Raw genomic sequence first — 22962 nt, 5'->3', positions numbered from 1 at the left:
TGAGTTAGTGACTACAGTAAGAAATAAGTATGGAATCTCTAAAAATTTGAAACAGTCTTGAGATGGGATGTGTAAAAAATGTGTCATACACACAAGAGCGTTTCAGAGACAAAAACCTGAAAAACGTCTGATAACCGTAGTATAAGCCGAATAATAGACTCAGTCTTGTTGAATTATTAGAACAATAATGCACGTACAAAGCAAGCATATTGTACATTAGGTTTAGGTATCTACTGGCAGAATAAAATGACTGGGATACTGGTAATATATTACTCAGATTTGCAAACAGTCTGTAGCATTGCTTAAATTAGAAATGTCTATTATTTAATGTCTAATTTGTCTCTATTTTCCTCTTGCTCACCCACGTTGTTATTGACCAGTCATCAGTTATTCCTTACATGGTTTCTAACTGAGCAGGTATCAGTCACTTCTGGTTTACATAGTAAATACCAAATAAGTACTACAAACAAAAATAGATACCATTTAAATATGTTAATTAGGCTTGCCATACCCTTTAGGACATCCAATTAAACGAGGGATGTGCATATAGGGCGACGTCACATTCAAATTAGCTAGAAAGAAAATGAGAAACGTCAAGGTGCTTGAAATAATTAATGTTTACTGTACTTTCCATTTCAACCAACACACGTTTTGAGATTTTGAAATCCCACGAATACTATCGCCTTTATGTTGTTCCAATCCATCGTGTATTTCGTTCACGAAAGGAGACATTATTGAAAATGACAGCTCCATTCACCAGTCATTTTCAATGTATGGGGAAGAAAAAAAAAAAAATCAGTCCTGAGGTCAGTCCCTCACATTTTGCTTAACATCTTTTTGTGGGTCCTCGTTAGAAAGAAATAAAGCTTGTGGAACAGCATTAGGATCAGAACTACTGGTGAACTATTCCTTGAAAATGATAAACTTTTGAAAGAAAAAAAAATTAACTCAAGACTGAATGACCAGTCGCTCAAACTGTTTTTAAAATGGACGCCGCTTTTAGGATATTTGCTTAAGTTCACGCAACTGTTAAACTTGTTAGGGTAATCCCCTGTACGCAGTGGGGAATCTCCCACGAACAAGGAAGTTTACGTCCAACAACAAACAGGATAACACTTAGACATAAATTAAGCTTTGAATCGAACTAATTACAAAGATATGTACTCATAAGCTTATTTATATCTTGGAGTTGAAGCACCTATTTGAATTTAATGGTTAACGTGACGTGTGTTTACTGTTTACCTTTATAAGATGTACGTCACAGGGATCGCCCATAGTTGATTACGTCATGCCAGGCAATGAGACTTTACATGATAGCCTTCATTAGGTAAAGAATAGGTATATAACACACAAATGTTTTGGAGGAAATAAAAAAAAAAAATAACACCACAGGAGCCATTTTGGGGTTTTGTGAATTTATGTTCTTAAATGTAAAGAATGCAGCTTACAATACATACAAAAATACCCTTTCAAATACAACTTTTGCCCTACAAAAAGAATGACAAGTAGATTTTTTTTTTAATTGTCCTACAGGTAACAGGAAGATTCAAACCGAGATGAAACTAAATGACTAGAGGAATAAGAAGTTCAACTGCAATACCTGTGATATAAAAATGATAATGGTACAAATAAATAAAATGTTAAGAAACCCCAAAATGAACATTAAGTTTATGTTCTCTGTACACCCCAAAAGGGGAGGACAGTAGCTAGTGGAAAGAAGAGGAGAGGGGGAGAAAAAAAAAATCAAGGAAAGAGGGCAGAAATGTTATTTAGTCTCTGTTCTTGAAATTCAGGAGACATTGCCATTCAGACCTCCATGGGAGGCGCAGGGGTGATGCCCTAGATGCAGGGAAATACAATCATGCACACGCAAAAACCAACACTGACTCTGTTATAATTTAGCAAACAATCGCAAACTCTTTGTAAAACCAAACTTGCCTTTCAATTTTGGCCCAACAAATCCAAACCTCTGATCTAATACTTTTCTTTTGTTCTGAGTGGTTAACAAAACTATAGAGTGGCAGCAGCATTTACTGTGAAAGGTAATGGAGTCATGGTTTTTAGTTACTAATGCTGGTCCATCTATACACACATATGCACCCCACACAAAAGGTCCTCCCAGAAACTGTACCAGAACCAATACAGACTGCAAAAAGACTGCAAGGAAAACCTCCGTACATACAATGAAGAATCTCATTTACAGTGACAAACAGGACAATTTTTTTTTGTAACTTTTTTTTGTTAATAAAAACTACATTACGGTGACATAGAAAGACTAACAATGATTTTTAAAGTTATATACAAACTACATCTACTGTACAATTTTTTTCAAAAGCTCAGATAGACGTTTAAGAAAGCATTCTGACGCAGTAAGGCATAAAAAAAATCTATACTTTACACTAACTCTGTAACAAGCAGGAAGATCAGCCAAATATCAGTAGCAGTTTAAAAGCAGCACTGCTGTTACACAAGTGTGGTTCCACTCTTTAAGGGACAACCTGTGCAGAAAGATGTTGAAGAAGAGGGAAAAAATAGATTAAAAGGGCAAACCCAAGAGTGGCAGCAACAGTAACAATTCATGGCACCTGTAGATAGCTCACTGTTATCGGTTAAGGGTGAGCCTGATTGAATTTTTAATCACACGGATGTTACTTGTGGGAATTGGGGAAGATGCATCAGGAAGCTCTTTACTGGGTAGTCTCTGAAAACACAAAATACAGTAAAAAAATCATTTCAATTTAGATGTGGACTTCAAATTATGATGATTACTATGTCAATCACCTGTGATCTCGATGTATCAATGGTTGGTATTGGCATAGGTTTGGTTGCTGAAAGATCTTCCTGTGTCAAAAAAAAAAAAAAAAAAAAAAAAAACTTTTTAGCACAAAAATTGGGTAAGGTCTTATTGTGTTGATGCAAGAAAACCGTTTTAGTGAAATGTGCCAATTATGGTCAACACCTGAGAATAATGCAATAAACCTGAGAGAAAAAAAAACCCTCACCACTGCTGGCCTCTCTTCACAGTCAGAGCCATTAATATTAGGAGGGTACGGCTCTTTAAATGCAGAGTCATCAGAAAACACCTGAAGCAAAAGAGAATTCATTCATTCACATATTAAGTCGTGCTTGGAAATTTTTTAGACTTGGATTAAGCATTTTTATATTAGTGATCCACAGAAAGACTGATCAATTGTAATGGATTTCTTGACTTGTGTATTTTATAAAGATCTTAGCACCTCTGTATCTTTGTGCCTCTTAGGTGGATCCTCCAGAGATGGAGAGTGAGGTCTCTTTGGTGCTCCATTCACACTGTTGGGCAGTTCAGTGGGGCTAGGGCAGGAAGAGGTAATACGTGGTATCACACTACGGCCAACCACTGTAGGAATGGTGTTGCCAGCGGGAGGTGCTGGGAGCTTGGCAACTGGAGTGGTGATGGGCTCTGGGGAAAAACAAAACAAAACAAAAAAATTACACTAGATGAGTGGAATCAGAATGAATGCAAAAAAAATTAAAAAAATAGTTTCTCCAATAAAAAACAGGAACAAGTATGTCTATGATAGCACTTACTGGATCCGATGACTGGAATGGACATTCCCTGTTCTGGTTTTGGAGGAGAAACTTCTGATGCTGTTGGGCTGTCTATGAAAACAAGGACTGGATGCTTGGGTGGGGTGATACTACTGACAAAAAAAAAAAAAAAAGGGAAATAAAGAAAAGTTCATACAGAAACTAATTAAAACATTGCTATAAGACACTGCCAGCGATTTAAGTTATTGTAAATAACAGCATTCTGACATGTTGTTCTTATTTAAAAATTTCTCATGCTTGAAAATGAGGCCATAAAATTAGCTTGACCACAAAAAAACATGACACTCTACATGCAGTTTGTGACATTTATAATTTCCACACTGAAGCGGAAAGAGTAGAGTAATATCTCTACTAATATCTAAGAATAGAGTAGAGTAAACGTCTTGTTTTCTGTTTCAACCTCTAGAACTTCAAAAGGCTTGCTGGCAGTCAACAGTGATACTATAAACTGAAAATGACATTTCAGGTATTGGAGTCAGGTGGCATTAGATCTTGCAATCTTTTAGAAATTCCTGAGAATCATATAATATAATTAGCTTAAATCACAAATATTTTGTCTGATCAGTGACACTACCTGTCTTCAGGTGTGGAGACTGGCTGGCATGGTTTGCTGACTGGTGTAGGAGAGCTGAATGGGGTGCCGATATCTGTGTCCCTGGAGCTGTCAAGCTGACTGCCATCTAGAGAGCAGCGCTTTGACCCACCACCATTTGAGCTCCGGTTTATTTCTCCCAAACTCTGCCCAAAAGAGACATGGGATGCAGTTCAGCTTTTTTAGAGACTAAGAAAATTATTTTTTTTTTTAAACACTTTTTTTTTTGTTTTTTTACCTTTTTCTTCCTCTGCACAAGTTCAGGAGGCAGGTAATGATGCAACTGTTTCTTCTTCACATGTGTGGCCTCAATAGTCATGCCATCCTTTAGCATATTGATATTGCTTGCCTGCCTGTAAACTACAATAAAACACTGCTTTTAGACTTTAAAAGACACCAAGTTTCCACAACTACATCCACAGGACATGAGCATGGTGGAAAACAACAGAGGCTGAGCAGCTTACCAGTATCTGTGAAGGACTGGATGTCGTAGGTCAAGTCAATATTCACACAGTCTGAATTGTCCAGTTTTTTGAAGCTGATTCCAATGAACCACATGGACACAAATTCATTCCTGTGAAAAAAAAAGCGTGCAAATTTATTACAGATTTTTGAGATCTAAAAGGTCAGTTGAGCAGTCTGTATATACAGGCCTTTTGAAATGAACTCCCACTGGCCGAGCACTCATTCACTTTAGTACGGTTCCTTGGCCCCAAAATAAGTATGGGTAGTATAAAGCGTTGATTAAAGGTAATTTAGGAAGCAGATCTGAAACCCTGAGCATATTACTAAAATCAAATTTTACACACAAAACATTAGCCTCATGTTTATTATAGCAGGATGGCAATACAATAGAAATACAGTACAATGGTAGATATGTTCTGGTAGAAAAGTTTGTTTTAACCCAAGTGAACATGTTCAATCAGCATTTGTTGGGCAGTGAAATGTCGGAGAAGTGTGATATGATTTTCCAACAAACTCTGACGTAAACTGACCCGACCACGAACCGTTGCCATGACGATGATTCAAGACTGCAAACATATGCCTGGCATGATTAACAAAATATCCAAAAAATGGCAAACCGAAACGGATTAGGGACTGCAGTACAGTTGTCTGCATATATTCAAGTTTTCTCCATAGCAGCAATCACGGCTTCACCCATAGCTTTTTGTTTTATTCAATGTCTTTTCAGGCGAAGAATGACATGCAAAGAAATTGATAACAGTAAACTTTTCATGTTGGTTACAGGATTATAAGCCCCCCCAATAAAAGTCAGAATTACTTGACTCAAAGTTTGTGGGTGTCTGCTGGGGCAGTGTGATCATGATAAAATTCAAAATCGAAACAGCCAACATGTCTGTTGATGTTTTGTCTGTGCGGTGTCAACTGGCCACATAATAGCTATAATTCTGCATGTCATGTGATAAAATTGTATAAATCTTATGTATTTATTTTGCTATGAATTAATGAAATAAACAAACACTACGTCATACCATCATGGTGATAAACATTTAGGTCATGCCACCCACCCATCCGTTACTTACTCATTGTGATTCTCTTTTGACCCAGGAAAAGACTGTGGGTTGACATGGGCAAGGGTGATGTACTCATTGCGCTCCAAATTTCCAACCAACACTCTTATCTTTGATTCAACCAGTCCAATCCTGTTGAGGCCAGAACATCATTATATGAAGATTCTGTGATTCCATACCCAGAACCCAAATTAGTTTTTTGTTTTTTTTACACCAGAGAACTGATTAGAGTGTGTAGAAAGAGAATTAGCAAAATGTTGAACACTACGGGTGTAATGGTTCCGTACATGTATTTAACATTTTCTGTATGCTTGTGTATAGAACCGATACAGCGTTGTTTTAACCACTGCATGTGCCGAATCAAATTTGAAACATCCAGTTTTAAATACGGTTACCGTTGATAGAAGACAAAGTCTCATCTTTTAAATTCCCGCAATTAAAAAAAAAAAAAATTATAATTCAGGAAGTTCAAACAACAGATGTAATTTTGTCACTCTTTGATGTGGCGTGATGGCTACGCGGACATCTCGTGTCATGTAATCGCTCAATCAACCACAGAAAGACGTCAACACAATAGCTTGTGAGGAAAAGAAAATATCACAAAGCATTACATTTACCTCAGGAAAGACTGAGCATTTGTGTAAATATTAGCGAATATATTCATTATTTATATTTTACCTGTCGGTGATGTCCAATTATTTAATGTATATTTAACCCCTAAGCTGTCACCCCGTCCCGAATACGGGATGCCTACGCTTACTTCACTTTATTACAATCAAATCTAATCTAGACAAACTATATTATTGTTGGAAAGATCTAAGACTCCCAAATATATATTTTTACCAATGTTTTTTGTTAAAAAAAATTATTGTAGGAAAAGTAATAGTTTAATTTATGACACCCTCAAAAGTCTACATTATAACAGGAGCCTTGACCTTTGCACATTATTTTCATGCACATTATTTTGCGTTCTATATTTAATTCTACAATATACATCTTTTTTTATATTTTATTCTTATTTTTATTGTTTACTTTTATTTCATTCTTACATAGCTATATTTATGTATATTTGTATTGTATACTTTAATAATTGCACTGTCCATGGAGCGGACCTGACTCACATTTCACTGCTGGTTATATATGCTATATATAATTGTATATGTGACAAATAAAAATCTTGAATCCTTTGTTTAAAAAAAACAACAACAAAAAAAGACTTCTTCGTTGCCTTTTTCTCTATCAAATTTTAGAAATCATCAGAAATTATATATAAAACGAAAACTTAATCTCAAAATTCATCTTTTAAAACCCATTTTTAAATCAGACATTGAATTACCATGTAAATGGTACATCAATATCATGTTACAAATTGTTTTCAGTCATGAATTATACAAATTTAGGTTTGTATCATGCACATTCAAGTCTATCTTAAAAACGTGAGTGACAGGTAAGGGGTTAAATCAATCTATCAAAAACACCATTTTAACATCCACTGTGTATATGATTATACAGCATCAATTAATACTAATTTTATAATTAGATTTAGAAATGAATGTAAACTGCCTTGGAATGTGGAATTTACATGATTGCATATAATTTATTTCTTTATTTAAATGTTGATTATTAAATCCAAAATTAAATAGCAATTGAATATAATAATTTGGGTTCCTATATTACAGTAATGTGTAAGTAATGGGACTCCCTATAGTTCACAACATTAACTGAGGTAGATTTTTAACCTGTAGCAAGCCAAACTTTTTTTTAAGTCTCTAACACAAAAATCATTACTATTAATAGTTAAAATAAAAAAAAATAAAAAATAAATCCATGAAACATTTTTTTTTGCACCTACCACTCTAGGTGGTTTTCCTCAGTGGATGCACTAGCAGTGAGGACAATGTAATGCCTGCAAAGAAAACAACCAACATTAAAGACTGATTTAACTGATCTTTGATATGACACTCTGGATATCCACTTACTTGTACTTCTGGAAAAAGTTGGGAGGTTCAAACAACTTGGACCAATCGGCTTTACCCTGAAGAATTTCATCTGTAACAGTGAGACCTTAAAAAAGGAAATGTAGAAAAATTAGCAAATAGTCAAGAGAAATGGCCAATAAGAGACAATCACACACCATTCTTGAACTCTTCACTCATGATGCTGCGTGTGGAAGTGGACACGTTGTAGGTAGAGTTCTGTTGTGGATATGCAGGAGTGATAATTGGCATCAGATGATACCTGTCTGATGGATTCACCTAAAAATAAAATGACAAACTGTATAGTGAAAAGTCCAGAAAACTGCATTTCATTACAATGAACATAAGAATACCAACCCGTGGATCCCAGACTGGCAGATTCAAATTGCTGTCTTCAGGTTGTTTTAAAAGCACAGGGTTTGGCCATTCCCTGATGAAGTAAAATTAGACCAGAAATGCAGTTAGGGGGGTGGGGGTGGGGGTGGGATTGTGGATATTCCATGGCTGCATGAAAGGATTAGACATTATCAACAAAACAATACGTGAAGTTTCAGTTCCACCATATGAACACAATGAGCTGTGACCTCACCATTTAGAGAAGACCAGAAAGAACTTGTGCACAAGTGTGGCGGCAACAGCATTTGGATAGAGCTGACAAGTTCTGGCCACGAGCATTGCCCAGGAAACTCCACCAAGAAAGCCTAGCATGTTGGAATAGATTCCACGGCCTTTAAAAAAAAAAAAAAAAAAAACATGTCATTGAATTGCAGTCTTGATTTTAGCACATCAAGCCAAGATTTAGAACAAAAGAGATCAGAAGTCTCGATTTCAAACAAGACAAAAAGTTTAAATCAGACGTACGTTTGGCCCACAATTTAATTGCTCTCAATGTTAATCTGAAGTTCTCTTTATTAGGCACCAAATATAGGATCTCATCTGTAACACGGCAACCTGCAAAACACAAAAATAAAAAATTAAAGCTGTAAAAAGAAACATTTGACATTTAAATAAAATCTTAGAGGGTATTACCATTTAGACTGCGAATACATCTGATGTCCAAGTTTCTGAGGAGAGAGTCTCCCCTCAGGTCCAGGTTATCAGGAATTGACTGTAGAGCGAGCCTGGCAAACAGCAAATCGATCTGGGTGGAGGAGGAAAAAAAAAAAAAGTTCAAAACTAAATATCAACCAGGCTGCATATCAAACACTTCTTCAACGGTTTTACCTCAATTCCATCAAACTTGAACTTGATGACTGGTACAAATGCATCCTCCACAGCCTGAAAAGGAATAAAAGCCACTCTTTAAACAAAGCAGTGGCAGAGATAAAAACTTAGGAAAAGAAAAAGGTACTCACACGTAGATCCTTAATCTCATCATGCCGTTTTAGTTTTTCAAAGAAGGATGAAAAAAAGTCAGTTCTTTCAATGTGACGTGGGGCAACACACAAAGCATCTATATCAGCACCTAAAGAAAAAAAAAAACAATTTGATATGCACAATACAGTACATATAACCCTTTATAACTGTGAAGCCCTTCCTGATTTACGTTTGCAGATCTTTAACGTTCATTCTGCTGCTCTACAGTACAATCAAGTTCAATAAATGTACCTTTTGTGTGCACTCCCAACCTATATGACCCAAAAGTAAAGATTTTGCCACCAACATTTGTTACTGATGACAGTGGAAGATTCTGTGAGGAGAAAAGGGAGGATTCAGAAAAGCATCTCATCATGTAACTTAAGCCCCTTTCACACTGCCATTCCGGCAAATACAGGGGTAAAGTGTTCCTGCAATTGTTCCCTGGTCGCTAGATTTTGCACTTTCACACTGCCAGTGATGACCCGGTATATGTGCGTGCTTTCACACACAAACCTTGAAGATCCCGTAACGACACGTGACATCAGCGCGTGACATGTAATGTACAAGTCGAAAACGCTAGGCACGTTATACTTTCACTGAAGCAAGCAAACAATCTCTGTGTCAGCGTGGAAAGTGAGGAACAAACTGGTCTCTGCTTCATTACAGTTTGCACATATGTTTTCGTCGCGAATGTTGATCTTCCTTCAAAACAGCCGGTAAAAGAGTCGCGCGATAACGCACGTCATCACTTCGACACGGAATTAGATCTGGCTTTTGTTCACACAGCGCTCGTACCGGGCCGAACCCCCCAATGTTACTAGGTCCCCGACCCGGGTTCAATTTGGTAATCAATTCCGGGACGTGGTTGCTTTCACACAGAAGGCGACCCAGCAATGTTCCCGAAATATTGCGGGTCCGACGTGCAGTGTGAAAGGGGCTTTAGTGATCAGGTCAAGAGACCTGCAATATTTTTTTACCTTTGAATCACTGATTTCTGCAATCCACTCCTTCACAAATGAATTCAGCTTCCCAAGAACTGCAAGCCTATAAAACACATAAACAAAATTTGTGGGAAACAAATTATACACCTAATATTGCAATCCAAGTCAAGGGATATTTAGTTTAAACCAGCAACAAATCAAACTAACTGTAATATATATATGAATAATATACAAATCAAAATAATTGTAAATTAATGTAAATAAACATTAGAAGTTAATCTAAACAAATTTAGTTAAATATGAGGATAAAGTAAAAAAAAAAAAAATAAAACGCTTTCAAAAGGCTGTAACATGACTGTTTTACACAATGTCTTAATGGTCTTGGTTTTCTACTGCTTGCAAAGCAAATTAACTTAAGACACCAGGGTATGGTAAGATATTTAAAAAGTTTTTGTGAGAAATCAGGTCTTCCCTTGAAGTCGGGTCTCCATTAGGACACCAAGCAATCCAACTGGAGACAATAATTTTGATCGGGTAGTCCCTATTAGCTCTACTATGATATCACAATATGATGGCATGTTGTTTGAATTATGGTATAATGATTTTTAATTTCCACTTGTGCATCAGTTCTACAGGACTTGAAAACTTGTCAGCCAGATAGCAAACCAATCTGTGTTAACATGCCTCATGACTTCACACACCAGAGTAGTGATTAAATGTTGTAGATTAAAACATGTAAAATTGGCCAATTCACCACTGACAAGATGGAATTTTAATAAAACTAGAACTTTAAATAGGTGCTACATGACTTGAGAAAACAGAAAAAGGATGTGGTGCTACCTTTACCCACACACAAAAAAAGGGAAACTTCAACACCAGTAATGCACAGGGATCATTGCCATCCAAGCTTTCTTTGTTATTTTGATTGTCAATGGGCAGGGAAACAAAAATGCAGAAGCACGAGTACAAATTTCATTTACACATTCTGCTGTGTGGCAATACAAAGCTGGTGAAAATCTTCAAACTTTTCATTTAATTCTTGTAGTGTTCTTTGCTTTAAGGCACTATATTTTTGAGAAAAATTAGCAGGATAAGATATGGTTAATTGCTATCATAATTCCAAACAATCACAGTCAAGGTCTACCAAAAAAAATAAATAAATAAAATAAAAAAACCACTACACAGTCTGACAGATATTACCCGGTAAGGATACAAAGATTACTTCAAAAGGTTTATGTTAGTAATTTCATCAAAGATGCTACACAGTTAGCAACAGAAAGGAAAGCAATGGATAGCAACATATCTAACCACTGGAAAGCAGTGACCCTCACCTGTGATTGAGTTCATCTTCACCCTCAAATACTCCAAATGGTTTCATAGCCTCAGTAAGCTTCTGAGTGTAGATATGGTCTATCTCTCTGGGAAAGGCCAGGCTGATTGCAGATGTGATGCCATAATGTTTCCGAGGCTGCTGCCCGCCAAGCGTACTGTTACCAGTCCTGCAAATGAAAATATGACATGAATAATAGGCCCATGCTGCACTGTTGACATACTGAATATTACAATATCAAATAGTACGGAGCTCAGAACAAGTACAACAACAGAACATGAGCACTTTGCTTATGAGCATTCTCTAATCAGAATTTAAGACAGCACTGAATACATGAAATGTAAAAGAAAAGTGTATGTATGACGGATTGCGCGTGTGTGAGTAATACACACGCACAATACAAACATGTATATAATACATAAAAAAACTATAAATAATGTAGGACCACATTGTACTTCTGTATTCAAATACGGTTTGTTCAGTGAAACGTAAACAAGAACTACAAGACCCTCGTTTACATCCACCAGCATTGCGCAATGTTTGTGTAAACAAAGACAAGACTACTTGGCCAACACCACCAAAATATTACTTAATAAATGCAGTTGACTACAAAACATGCGTATTTTAATTACTGTTATGTAACTTATACGATTGTTTTTTTAAATGATAATAATAAAAACACACACATTCAGGCCGCTTCTTCGCTACAGCCTGCATTCTCTTGCCGTGATCTCAGTAAACTGGCTAAACTAGCCTAGCACTGCATTTTTCCTCAACCACTAACTCGTTTAACCTACTGTTATCACTGTGAAGCACGGAACACTTACGTTGACATCTCTTTCATGACCTTGCGTAGAAATATCCAAATATTTTCAGAACAAACACGCAGAAAACATGTAAACTTAGCCAGCAGCAGCCCCGTCTCAATTTATAACAATAGTTGTTGCTCCAATATGGCGCCCAGCGGACAGACATCTCCCGACATGCTCTGCGCCCTGATACCCTCGGATGAATGTTTTCAAATACCAATCACGGTTTTATTGGACTAGTGCGAGCAACGTAGCTTGCGATCTGACAGACACGGTCATCTTTCAAAAGTATTAAATCTGCACTCTTTGGTATTAATAAAGTATTAATCCAGAGGAGAAAATGTATTTATTTATTCTAGTGGATATTTCTAGGATTGGGTTTATTTTTGAAAGTTGCCTTGTATGGACACATATTTTAAAGTTGGGTTACGAAAAACAACAACAACAACAAAAAAAACCCTTCCACCGGTACTGGCCTGGACAAAAAGTAAACTCACAAAGATCATTTGTGACAACATGCCGCCCACTAGCGAGCAGAAGCTGCGACTGCCGGATCACGTGACCAGTGCTGCGTAAGTAGGCTACATCCCAGGAGTTTTGTCCATTTTTTAAAATGTGGCAATATCGACACTGAAACTCTGTTTGGAACACTATTGATTGGTTGAAGTGTTATTTATCAAATAACAATGGACATTTGTCTGTGTCATATGGAGTTTACTCTATGTATGTATGGCTGCTTCATTTGTTGCTTACTTGTGAAGTGATAGATTTTAAGTTTGTAAATGTGGGTATGTGTGTGTGTATATATAACAATGGCTGGTGATTGGATATTTGACTTGAAGATATAGTTCACTGCTAAATGAATGGTATTGGGCAGGGCTTTTCAATCTTGCCACAGACCCCAAATATAATCATGCCTTTGTGAGGGAGCCCTCATGTTTGTTTTTGTGAAAAGTGGGGACATCCCATAGGCATAATGGTTTTTATAATGTAAAAACTGTATATTCTATCGCCCTTCACCAACCCTACACCTAACCCCAACCCTCACAGGAAACTTTGTTTGTGCATTTTTACTTTCTCAAAAAACCCTCATTCTGTATGATTTATATGCGTTTTGAAAAATGGGGACATGGGTTATGTCCCCATAAGTCACCCTCTGCTTGTAATACCTGTGTCATACCCATGTCATTATACAGAGTTGTGTCCTGATATGTCACAAAAAACATGCCCCCACACACACACGCACACACAAACACACATTCATTAAGGGTTATAATAGACTGTATCTGCTCCATTTTGATGAAGCGTAATAGAGCAATAGCATATGTTGTGACTGAATCGATTAGACACGAGCCAGACTTTTGGCAAGATTGTTCTGAAGAATAAGTGTGCTGTGCGTGATCGTTTATCCACAGCACCATCTCGTGGTTCCATGCCAGTGGCGTGGCGTGATGACGTCCAGCTGCTCTCCAGTGAGCAGCACACTCAACTCTATAGAGCATATGTGGAGTGAGAGTTCTCAGTACTGTTGACTCTGCTGTTCTAATTATTATGATTTTTAGCGTTGGCACTATAATATACCGGTCTACATTATTATTGTTATTATTTTATTATTATCATTATAATTGTGTTTTTGTATTCTGAACCATTTTTGAACAAAACCTCATGATCTTTCAAAAAATAATTCTATGAAATATATAATAATAATAATATATATATATATATATATATATATATATATATATATATATATATATATATATATATATATATATATATATATAGAGAGAGAGAGAGAGAGAGAGAAAGAGAGAGAGAGAGAGAGAGAGAGAGAGAGAGAGAGAGAGAGAGAGAGACTGTATATAACAAAGTTTTGTACAGGATAATGTCACAAATTCACAATTTCTCTGTTCCATTAACTTGAAGACAAACAATCTAATCAGTATCTTCAAGGCGACTTGTGAAAAAAAAATTGTGACTTCTTAAAAATTACTTGCTCATTCAGTGACTGCACTTATTTTGAACATTCCAAATTATGTTTATACTACTGGATCTTGTGTCTGCCTAAACGTGTCGAAAAGACGCAGCTTCACTTCGTTAATTAAGCTTTAATATATATTTGTGTGTGTGTGTGTGTAGTCTACATTACTACCTTCACTCATTTTCCAAGAAACGACCAGGACAACAACATTTTATTTATGTCTTTAATATTATAGCACAAATTTCAAATTTCACTCTCTAATACTGTTCACTTTATTTTAGATTGGCGGAACATCATTGACAAAGGAAGTGCTCGAAGCAGAAAATAAATGTCCATTTGAACAAAGACACTGAATAAATCACACACACAGAAAGAATATAATTGGAAATGAATATAATTCCGACAAAGAGATAAATACAATAGGATAAAATATTATATCACGAATACCGTCTTTAATGTTGTATTTTAACCAGACAATACTAAACTTCTACATATAGTAAAACCTTTTCTTTTCTTTTTTCTGTTATTTTTTGCAACAGGTAAATAACTGGAGGTGTTTCTACTCTTAAAGGTATAGTTAACCCCAAAATGATTTATTCAACCCCATTACTCACTCTCATGTCATTCTAATTCCTTATAAATTTATTTCTTCCGTAGAACACTAAATAATATATTTTGAATAATTTTGGTAACCAAACCATTTCGGTACCCATTGACTTTCCTTGTATGGAGAAAAAAAAAACATACAAACAAATAAACAAAAAACAACGCAGACCTTTCTCAAAAGGCCCTCTATGTTTCACCGAAAAATTTTTTGGAATACATGTGGGTGAGAAAATTATGATTGAATGTTTATTTTTAGGTATTTAAACCTAAAACCTTTAACCAATGTGCAACATAGCCATATGTAGAGTCTGAAGGCATAGTCATCGGAATCAGTGCGTTGTCAAGTTGAAAGATAAAATAAAATGTTATTGTTGGTTATCAGCACGCTATAGTAAAAAGGCAATTAAAAAAATAAATTCTGCAGTATCGTGAGCCATAAAACCAATGTGTTTCCTGAGCATGTCTCCCGTGTTTACAGACAAGCTTATACAATGCCAGAGTTTGTGTGGCTGTGGGAACCATTCGCAAGAGTCGCTGTCCATGGTTCTGAAGCAATTATAGCAAACAGAATTCCAGTCAGATTTAAATTATATCAATTCAATCAGATTGCCAAATTATTGCTGGATAAGGGGTAGCCTATGCTAAGAAATTCGGTAGAGATTGCAAATACACTGCATCTCTGAATTGTGATTTTTTTTTTTTTTTTTTTTTTTTACATATTTCGTTGTATTAATAACAAAGCACTAGTGATTGAAATATTCATGTTCAGTAGCTAAGTGGGAGTGGGTCGAGATTTAAGGCTGTCATTGGAGGCAACAAAATAACATTTTAAATGGTCATAAATTTTACATTTTCGAATGAACAATGCATACAAATATGTAAAAGATATAGATTTCTTTAAACTTTGGCTGTTTTTATAATTACATTACACATCAATTCGTGCAAATCGGCCAAAACAGGCATACATTAATGAATATTTATCATTTTGTAATATAAAGGTATTTGGTTTGAAGTGTTCATAGCACTGCATTGATTTTCATGTTGCCTTATTATTGATGATTATCATCTTCCTCATCATCCTTATTAAGAACAAATGAATAATAATTGTATAAATTTTAACTGTCTAAATTCTTGAAGTCGTCTTCTCCGTGCAATACATGGTCACAATGCAGTGCGTTTTGTAGTCTTTTTTTTTAAATTTTAAAATAATGAATAGAATTACCAAGCAACTGAATAGCAAAAATGTTTACACGTAACTCCGCTGTAAAAAAAAAAGTAAGATAAAGAAAAAAATAGACGAAGAACGTGCCTTCACGGTTGAATAAAGAACCAGATTTAAGTTTTAAATCCCAAACATATATCTTTGTAATAAGTCGTGTTTTATGTTTTACACCGTTGATTAATCTAACGCTCAATAATGTCGTAAAAAATCAAGTTGGTTAATTCACTTCTCTCATTTCTTTTTGTGAAGTCTTGCGGAATTCCTTGTCATCATAATTCTGAACACTAGAGGGAGCCTGGAGCACGACATATTGCTTTTTTCTCCCTGAATCTCCCAAACTCCGCGATTCTTGTCCATCATCAGTAAACAGTTTTTATCCTTTAATCCCGCGTGTATAATTAACATTTATTATTAATTGTAGTGTGTCTATCAAAATTAGTTAATTTTAACGCATTAATGTAAATATTTCTCATAGGGCCTATTTTAGCTTGTGTCTTAGCCTAAAAATGTTAGAGTTTTTATGTCACGGGTTATTGAATGCTAAATACTTTACATTGCTGCCATATTGCCTTTCATGCTAAACTTAGATTAAGAGCAACTGGATATCAATAACACTGAATAAACAATTATTGGATTTATTGGATATTCCATTTGGTTTCGAGTGGATTATTTATAACGGGGATGTAAATTGTGTTATTAATATGTTTGTTGCAGGTCTGTTTGAAGATGTTTATAATATGCCTTACGGATATATTCATGGTTTTAGGTTCTGTTAAAGCTTTAGCAAGCTCATTTCTGTAATAACTTATAGGTTACAGCTTCTATGCACAATCTATGAACATGAAATGAACATAAACGTAAGCCTTAACAGATAAACGACTGACGTCCCTAGTGTACTTCCATTCATCATCTTATTAATGTAAGATTAATAATACTACAAGAATCCTGGCATGAACTTGTGAAGCGCGTCACCTTGATATAGCATAACAACAGTCACGCAATAATATCGAGTGTGTGTATTTTACTTGTTTTTTTTAAAGCTTTTTTTCTTCTTACAATAGCCTAATTGTAGTCTTTATATCTTACAGCATGAGTCCACATGTAGTCTCACAGGTAATCTGATTTTCTCCGTCTCTCCTCTTTTTTTTCTTCTTTTTAACACACTCACACGCCTTTGCTTTTCGTAGAAGAACCAGTACCAACGTTAATAATTTCTTCCACAGAGACGTAATCCCTTTGATTATATCTAATACCTGCCAAAACCCAGATGGCATGCCCACCATCGCGCAGTGTGATAACGCCACATTGTGAAATCTAGCCATTAATATTAATTTCGGTCCGCGAATGTGTCTGAACTGCTGGAGCTTAAAATTCCTTAAAGAAGCCAAGGCTTGATTTACCAGGGATTTTAAGATCATTCCCAATTTCGCCCCTCTCCGTCCTTTTGAGGTAAAACGTTTATTTAGTGGCATATGTAGACTTAAGGTGGTCAAAGTCTTTCACAGGCGACCCGAAAAGGTCTAATTCATTTGACGATCAGTCTGATTTCTTGTGTCAAATAAAATTTCTGTTTTTGTGACATTGGACAAAGTGAAGAAATAGTTTGCACTGATGCTCTTTTTTGGAGGGTCTTTTTTTTTTTTTATAAATGAAACATGCTTTGGAAGCGATAAAATAATTTCGATAGTAATGCACTTTTATAGTGTCATTTTACATGTTTAATTACTCAACCGCGATTCAAAGATGCTTTCCCAGAGGAACGCGTAGGATGATATCATGATTACAACCATATACCAGGTACATGCATGCCATTTAATTTATAACTAGCAATAAGACAAGGCCGATTTAATTCCATCCTGGGCCTGAAATGAGTCCAATCTGAACCACCGAGTATGGAGTTCTTAACAATTGCAACATAGCATATAAAACAAGATAAAGAGGCAAATAAATATTTGGGCAAAATTGTTTATTGCTTACTTTTTCATTTTTACGTATTTGGATTAAATCAGTAAAATATGCCTCAATTTGTACTGTAATCATTTTGAAAAGAAGTTTAAAGATAATATAGAAGTAAATGCACACTGTATAAATTAAAAATATGAATAACGTGCAATAATAATGTGCAATAATAACGCTGCAATTGATTTGAACAAAAGTAGCCATAAAATAGACCTATTGTTTATTAAATGCTCAATAATGAGTGACAGGTGCTGTTTGAGCACTAAAACGAAACGTTTTAACACATTTGGTCAGATAATGTAATGTATTGAAATAGTCTTGAAATCTATCACGTTGGAATGCATGCGGAATGCATGCGGAAAACCTATTTTTATTAATAAAGAAATGACAACAAAAGTCACATAATGCCCATTTTATCCTAAAAACTCTTTCTAGTTAAAGTTAAGCAAAGATGAACGAACACACTGGCACGCTCTCTCATTAACACAAAGTGCACGAGAGGCGTTTTAACTAAGTGCTAATCTCGCTGGTAAACCATAAATGCCCATAAAGCCCTTTTTTCAATATGACAGTAGCGCTGGACAAGAGTTGCAGGAAAACAGATCTGCTGATGAACTGCCAGAGCTAGTGGGAAAATGAGAGGAGTGAAGCATGAACAGGGCGTTGATTTATCGCATAAACCCTTGGTCATTTCCATATGTTAAAATGCGCCCAAGGGGCAAGCCAGTCAATTTCCTTGAGCCACTATCCGTGGAAGGCAAGCACACGACAAAAATAAATTCAACTGTCTTGCCCCCATCCCCCCCCCCTATTCATCTTTAGTAGTATCATAGTGGAACCCTACTATTTACTTGGATTTCGCAATTTAATAAAATGATCTTTCAGCAGCAATCATGGTATTTTGTAGATTTTGTAGATGTAGTCTGGTAATCTGGATTTTGTGTCATCCAGGGCCTCGCGCATCGAGCTGAATCGTTATTTTAAGCATGAATCTGTCTCTCACTCACATTTCCAATCGCTTCCTTTTTCTGTACGAGAGAGCGCGCCTGACCTTGCATTGGTGAGATGGATATTGCAACGCATTTAACGTCTGACTGATTTGTGATGGGATCAGTCGCATTGTCATTTACATATTGAAATTCTGTTTGTACGCGGCGTTTTGTTGCTGCCTGATAGCCTCATTCCTGAAGTAGGTGTAAACGCTCCCTTTGCGCTGATCAATCTGATCAGACTTTCAGAAAAGTGGGAAAAAGGCCGTCCATCAGCCCAGAGTGGGCATGTGCCATGGTTAGTGTTACATCCCCAAATTTGGCCAGCTCCAAAAGCTTTTATACAGAAAGATCGTTCAGTCAAAAGCAAACGCTATTATCACACGTTGCATTATTTGCTGTATGGAAACATTTTGATTTTGTATAGAGATTGTCGCATGCAGAGTCAAAGTTTTCACAATAACCACGGTTTCCCACTACAGCTAACCTCACTACTTTTTAAACAACTATTTTTTTTTTACAAGCACTTGGAAGTATTTCGAGCGAGGTTAAACAATGAAATCTTTCTGTGGTATGCATGAACTGCAGAGCACATTACCTCTCGAGAGGTCCTAAAGGAATCCGTGGTGTATTCTGTCAATCACGCTACAGGATCACAGAAATATTAGACGCTTAAGAATATGTCAAAATTAGAGCCAAAATGTGCTTTACAGCTTTTTTTCTGCATGATAACCTTCTATGGTAACTTTTTGTTATCTAGAAAGCAGTTTATGCTAGAGCCTAGAAATAAAAGCAATGATCTGAATAAGCTTTTATAATATTCAAATAATCGTACAGCCAACCCAAAAAACCGGCATGCTTCTTTGAATATGTTCTTTGCTTAAAGCACTATATATATATATATATATATATATATATATATATATATATATATATATATATATATATATATAATAATTACATAATTTACGCGCTTCACTCTTAAAAGTGCTATAAATGTATCTAGCTCCCTTTGTGCATGTTGGAGAATAGTGCGCTGCATTGAAACGAAATCAAAGGCTTAATATACAAAATTCAGATCGATACGGTTATTTTAATCATATGCACTTGTTGAGAACAATGACCTGAAAAGCATCGGCACTGTCAGTGTGGTACAGTCGAGCGCATCCATTGGGATTCCCAGATAGCCCTCGCGCAGAGTTGACCTTTTTACCCAGCGCAAACCTGACTCAACATTCGCGTAAATGTTCCGAAACCTCGCGCCGACAAAAAAAAACCCACTCACGCACCAGCACAGCGATCAGTCTTGGTCCAGAAACAAAGATGTCACCGTATAAGCCTGCAAAGCAGTTTCACTCACTCGCTCGCTCACGGGTCACGTATTATCTCCAGCATTCGAATTCAATTCCGATCGGTTCCCTATAGAATTGTGCCTTTTCCCCGCAGACTGTCACTTGTTCACGCAGTCTCTGCTTTGAGTCTCTTGAGCAGTCGCTATAGTCTGGTCGTACTTCTACTAGTTCGCAGGGGTATCTCCCTCTTCCTCCCACCTAATGCATTGAACTAGCTTGTCATCGCGTTCGGTTATACGCTTCACTTCTCTTTAATTTCGAATGCATCGGCGCTGTTTACAGCATCTTTATATTTCTAAATCCACGCGGCGGTTTACAGACACCCCCCTCCTCCCTCCAGTCGCCATTCCCTATAATCTGAACACATCTGAAAAGTTATTACCCCGGCCCCTTTCTTATAGTGGGCTGCTCCCACAATCTATTCGTCAGTGTGTTGTTATATTTTTACAATTACACTCTTGTAGTATTTAAGTCCCACCTACATCGTTTGCAAAGCGCGCGAACGACTATCCTACCCCGCTCTATGTGATGTCCCTTAAGTTTCTCTCTGTTCTGGAGGAATGTGGCAGCGCACGCGGCGGTTGAACCCGCATGCCCCGGCTCGGAACCTGTCTATCCTGTTCATGCAACCCGAACGTGTGTCTGACAAGGAGTTGAGAGACTGTGTTTGAAACACCACCAGTGTCCACTACGAAACCTTATATGCGAGGTTCCTCTCCCCCTCTTTTTGTATATATAGCATGTCCGCCCCCCTTGAATCTCCTGTCCATTGGCTTTTCGTGCACTATTTTCCTGCGTCCACCCCCAGCGCGCGCGCGCGCACACACACACACGCCGCAGCGCACATTGCTTTCATTAAACATATCTCCCACTCTCTCTCTCTTTCTGTGTGTGCGTGTCTCTCGCTCTCGCTCTCTCGCCTCTTGTCCGGCCCCCTGATCTTTCTGTCCATTGGCTTCCTCGGGTCTATTTTTCATGTCCAGCCCCTAATGAGTGTCCATTGGTTTTGTTATTTCCACTCCCTCCTCCCACTCCACGGCTTTGCCCTGCCCATGTTCTGTATGTCTGTGTCCATCCATCTCCTGACGTTCAAGTTCGCAGGGACGTCACGTCCGCACTTGAACTTGCAGCTCAGGGGGGCTTTTGCCATTTTTTCATCTCTCTCTCTCTTTTCAAAAAAGCCATGACGGCTATCCCACAATCCATCTTCCCCTCGCCATCTTTGTATTATTTCTAATTTATTTTGGATGTCAAAGGCATTGATGAAGATATTTTCTCTGGAGTCTCCCTTCTAACCCGGCTCTCCCGATGTGAACCGAGCTGAAAGCCGCCACCAACCACCATGTCTCGCCGCAAGCAAGGCAAACCCCAGCACTTAAGCAAACGGGATTTTTCGCGTAAGTAAAGACAAATATATGTTGTGCCCGTTCGCTTTACCTGATTTTGGCTCCGTTCTGTAGCGTTGAGTTGCTGGAGAGCAGCGTAATTCTCAGTGAAGACACACTGGACATTGGGACAGCGCAGATCAAGTGGACTTAAGTGGAGAGAACGTTCCCATCTCTGAAATTCTTTACGCGCACCTTCGTCCGCCGAAATGCCACAAAAGTTTGCTTTCCATCGCTATACTTGGAGAAGTTCATGCCGGCTCTGTGTTTAGGCGCATATTTCTTGGCTCTCGTGCCCTAGTCGCCTTGACCACTTAAGAGCAAGCGCTCACATATACCGGACTGTGGTGGGTTTTTGCACGCGTGCTTTCGCTCGCTTATTTAAGCTCACATTTCGTGGAATGTCCCGTAACACGGTCTGTCTGTGATTCTGGGTAGGATTTCCCCCCTCTCACACTATTTTTGGAAGATTTTCAAAGAGTGGAAGTGAATTTTGATTGGGAAAAATCTCGTGTCAGACTGTTTACAAGCGCCGCGTGCGCGTATACCCACTGCCAGCAAATAGAGCACGATAGTCGCCTGTGTGAGGCTAACATCGCAGTGCAAGGAATCTGCACATACAAATGATTCGAATTTTAAACTTAAGCTTTCCTTACATTTGAACCAAACACGATTCTGATTGACTCGTATGGGCTTTAGCTTAAAATCAGTAGGGAACGATTTTACGCTACGCTCTTTGCGTTTTGTGTGCATTTGTACAAGGATAAATTCGATTTCACTTATGCCTGATTTTTGTTTTAAATGTCGGTGACAAAGGTAAGACGAAACCTAAATTTACTGCAACTATTTAGACACAAGTGTATCAAGAATACCAGTCAGTTTGCTCTTTTTGTATGCACACATTCATAGCCTACTACTAGACTACTGTTCTCCTAATTATCATTCGAATTATTATTATTATTTAGTCTAAACATGCCTTGAAGGACTGTGGTAGGTTACAGTTTTGTAAATAATGTCTGCTTCGTATTTTATGGACCTGACATGTTGTCAGGAGCACGATGACACATTTTAGCTCTCGTCTTTTTGTCTGTTCGATTTTACCTTTTATAATCTCAAACGTAAAGCTACAAAAGCATTAGTGTGCGTTTTATTAGATACACATGTTTGACACAAATCCCGAGCTGTTGTAACATTGTAAAGTATCATGTAACATTATTGGATTTCCACACACAGGCTGTGGGATCTCAGCGCGGGTTTCTCCGTGTGTTTGCTGCTGTTCGTGTCAGAAATCCACCGCTAGGGGGCAGACGACGATCATAAACTAGATTCGAACCCGATCAG

General features: G+C 37.2%; 2 protein-coding genes across 7 annotated transcripts in view; one reads left to right on the top strand and one right to left on the bottom strand.

Annotated features, from left to right (window-relative positions):
- Nucleotides 1–1398: 1398 nt before the first annotated feature.
- Nucleotides 1399–12281, bottom strand: LOC113112657 (poly(A) polymerase gamma). 6 transcript variants are annotated; one of them, XM_026278411.1, is made up of 23 exons: nucleotides 12146–12281; nucleotides 11320–11487; nucleotides 10025–10091; nucleotides 9297–9378; nucleotides 9044–9153; nucleotides 8913–8966; nucleotides 8718–8829; nucleotides 8550–8639; nucleotides 8278–8416; nucleotides 8046–8118; nucleotides 7847–7967; nucleotides 7692–7776; nucleotides 7565–7618; nucleotides 5725–5844; nucleotides 4645–4754; nucleotides 4419–4540; nucleotides 4163–4326; nucleotides 3568–3680; nucleotides 3237–3439; nucleotides 3003–3083; nucleotides 2782–2841; nucleotides 2601–2701; nucleotides 1399–2498 (listed from the first exon to the last, which is right to left on the bottom strand). In XM_026278411.1, the coding sequence occupies exons 1-22, from the start codon at nucleotides 12160–12162 to the stop codon at nucleotides 2603–2605; spliced, it is 2244 nt and encodes a 747-aa protein (XP_026134196.1). In that variant the 5' UTR covers nucleotides 12163–12281; the 3' UTR covers nucleotides 1399–2498; nucleotides 2601–2602. The 6 variants fall into 6 exon arrangements, with proteins under 6 accessions (XP_026134196.1, XP_026134195.1, XP_026134197.1 ...); XM_026278409.1 differs by having other exon boundaries at nucleotides 2389–2498; nucleotides 2586–2701; XM_026278410.1 differs by having other exon boundaries at nucleotides 1399–2701.
- An 8163-nt stretch (nucleotides 12282–20444) lies between these two features.
- Nucleotides 20445–22962, top strand: part of LOC113112656 (B-cell lymphoma/leukemia 11A-like) — a 49239-nt gene continuing 46721 nt past the window's right edge. The window contains exon 1 of the mRNA XM_026278408.1: nucleotides 20445–21633. Coding sequence (XP_026134193.1) covers nucleotides 21579–21633 — 55 coding nt within the window. The 5' untranslated portion in view covers nucleotides 20445–21578. The remainder of the gene's footprint in view (nucleotides 21634–22962) is intronic.

The sequence above is a fragment of the Carassius auratus genome, chromosome 13 (genome assembly GCF_003368295.1).
Source record: "Carassius auratus strain Wakin chromosome 13, ASM336829v1, whole genome shotgun sequence".
Taxonomy (NCBI): domain Eukaryota; kingdom Metazoa; phylum Chordata; class Actinopteri; order Cypriniformes; family Cyprinidae; genus Carassius; species Carassius auratus.
Note: the sequence above shows the minus strand (reverse complement) of the source record. Positions and strands in the feature narration are given on the sequence as shown.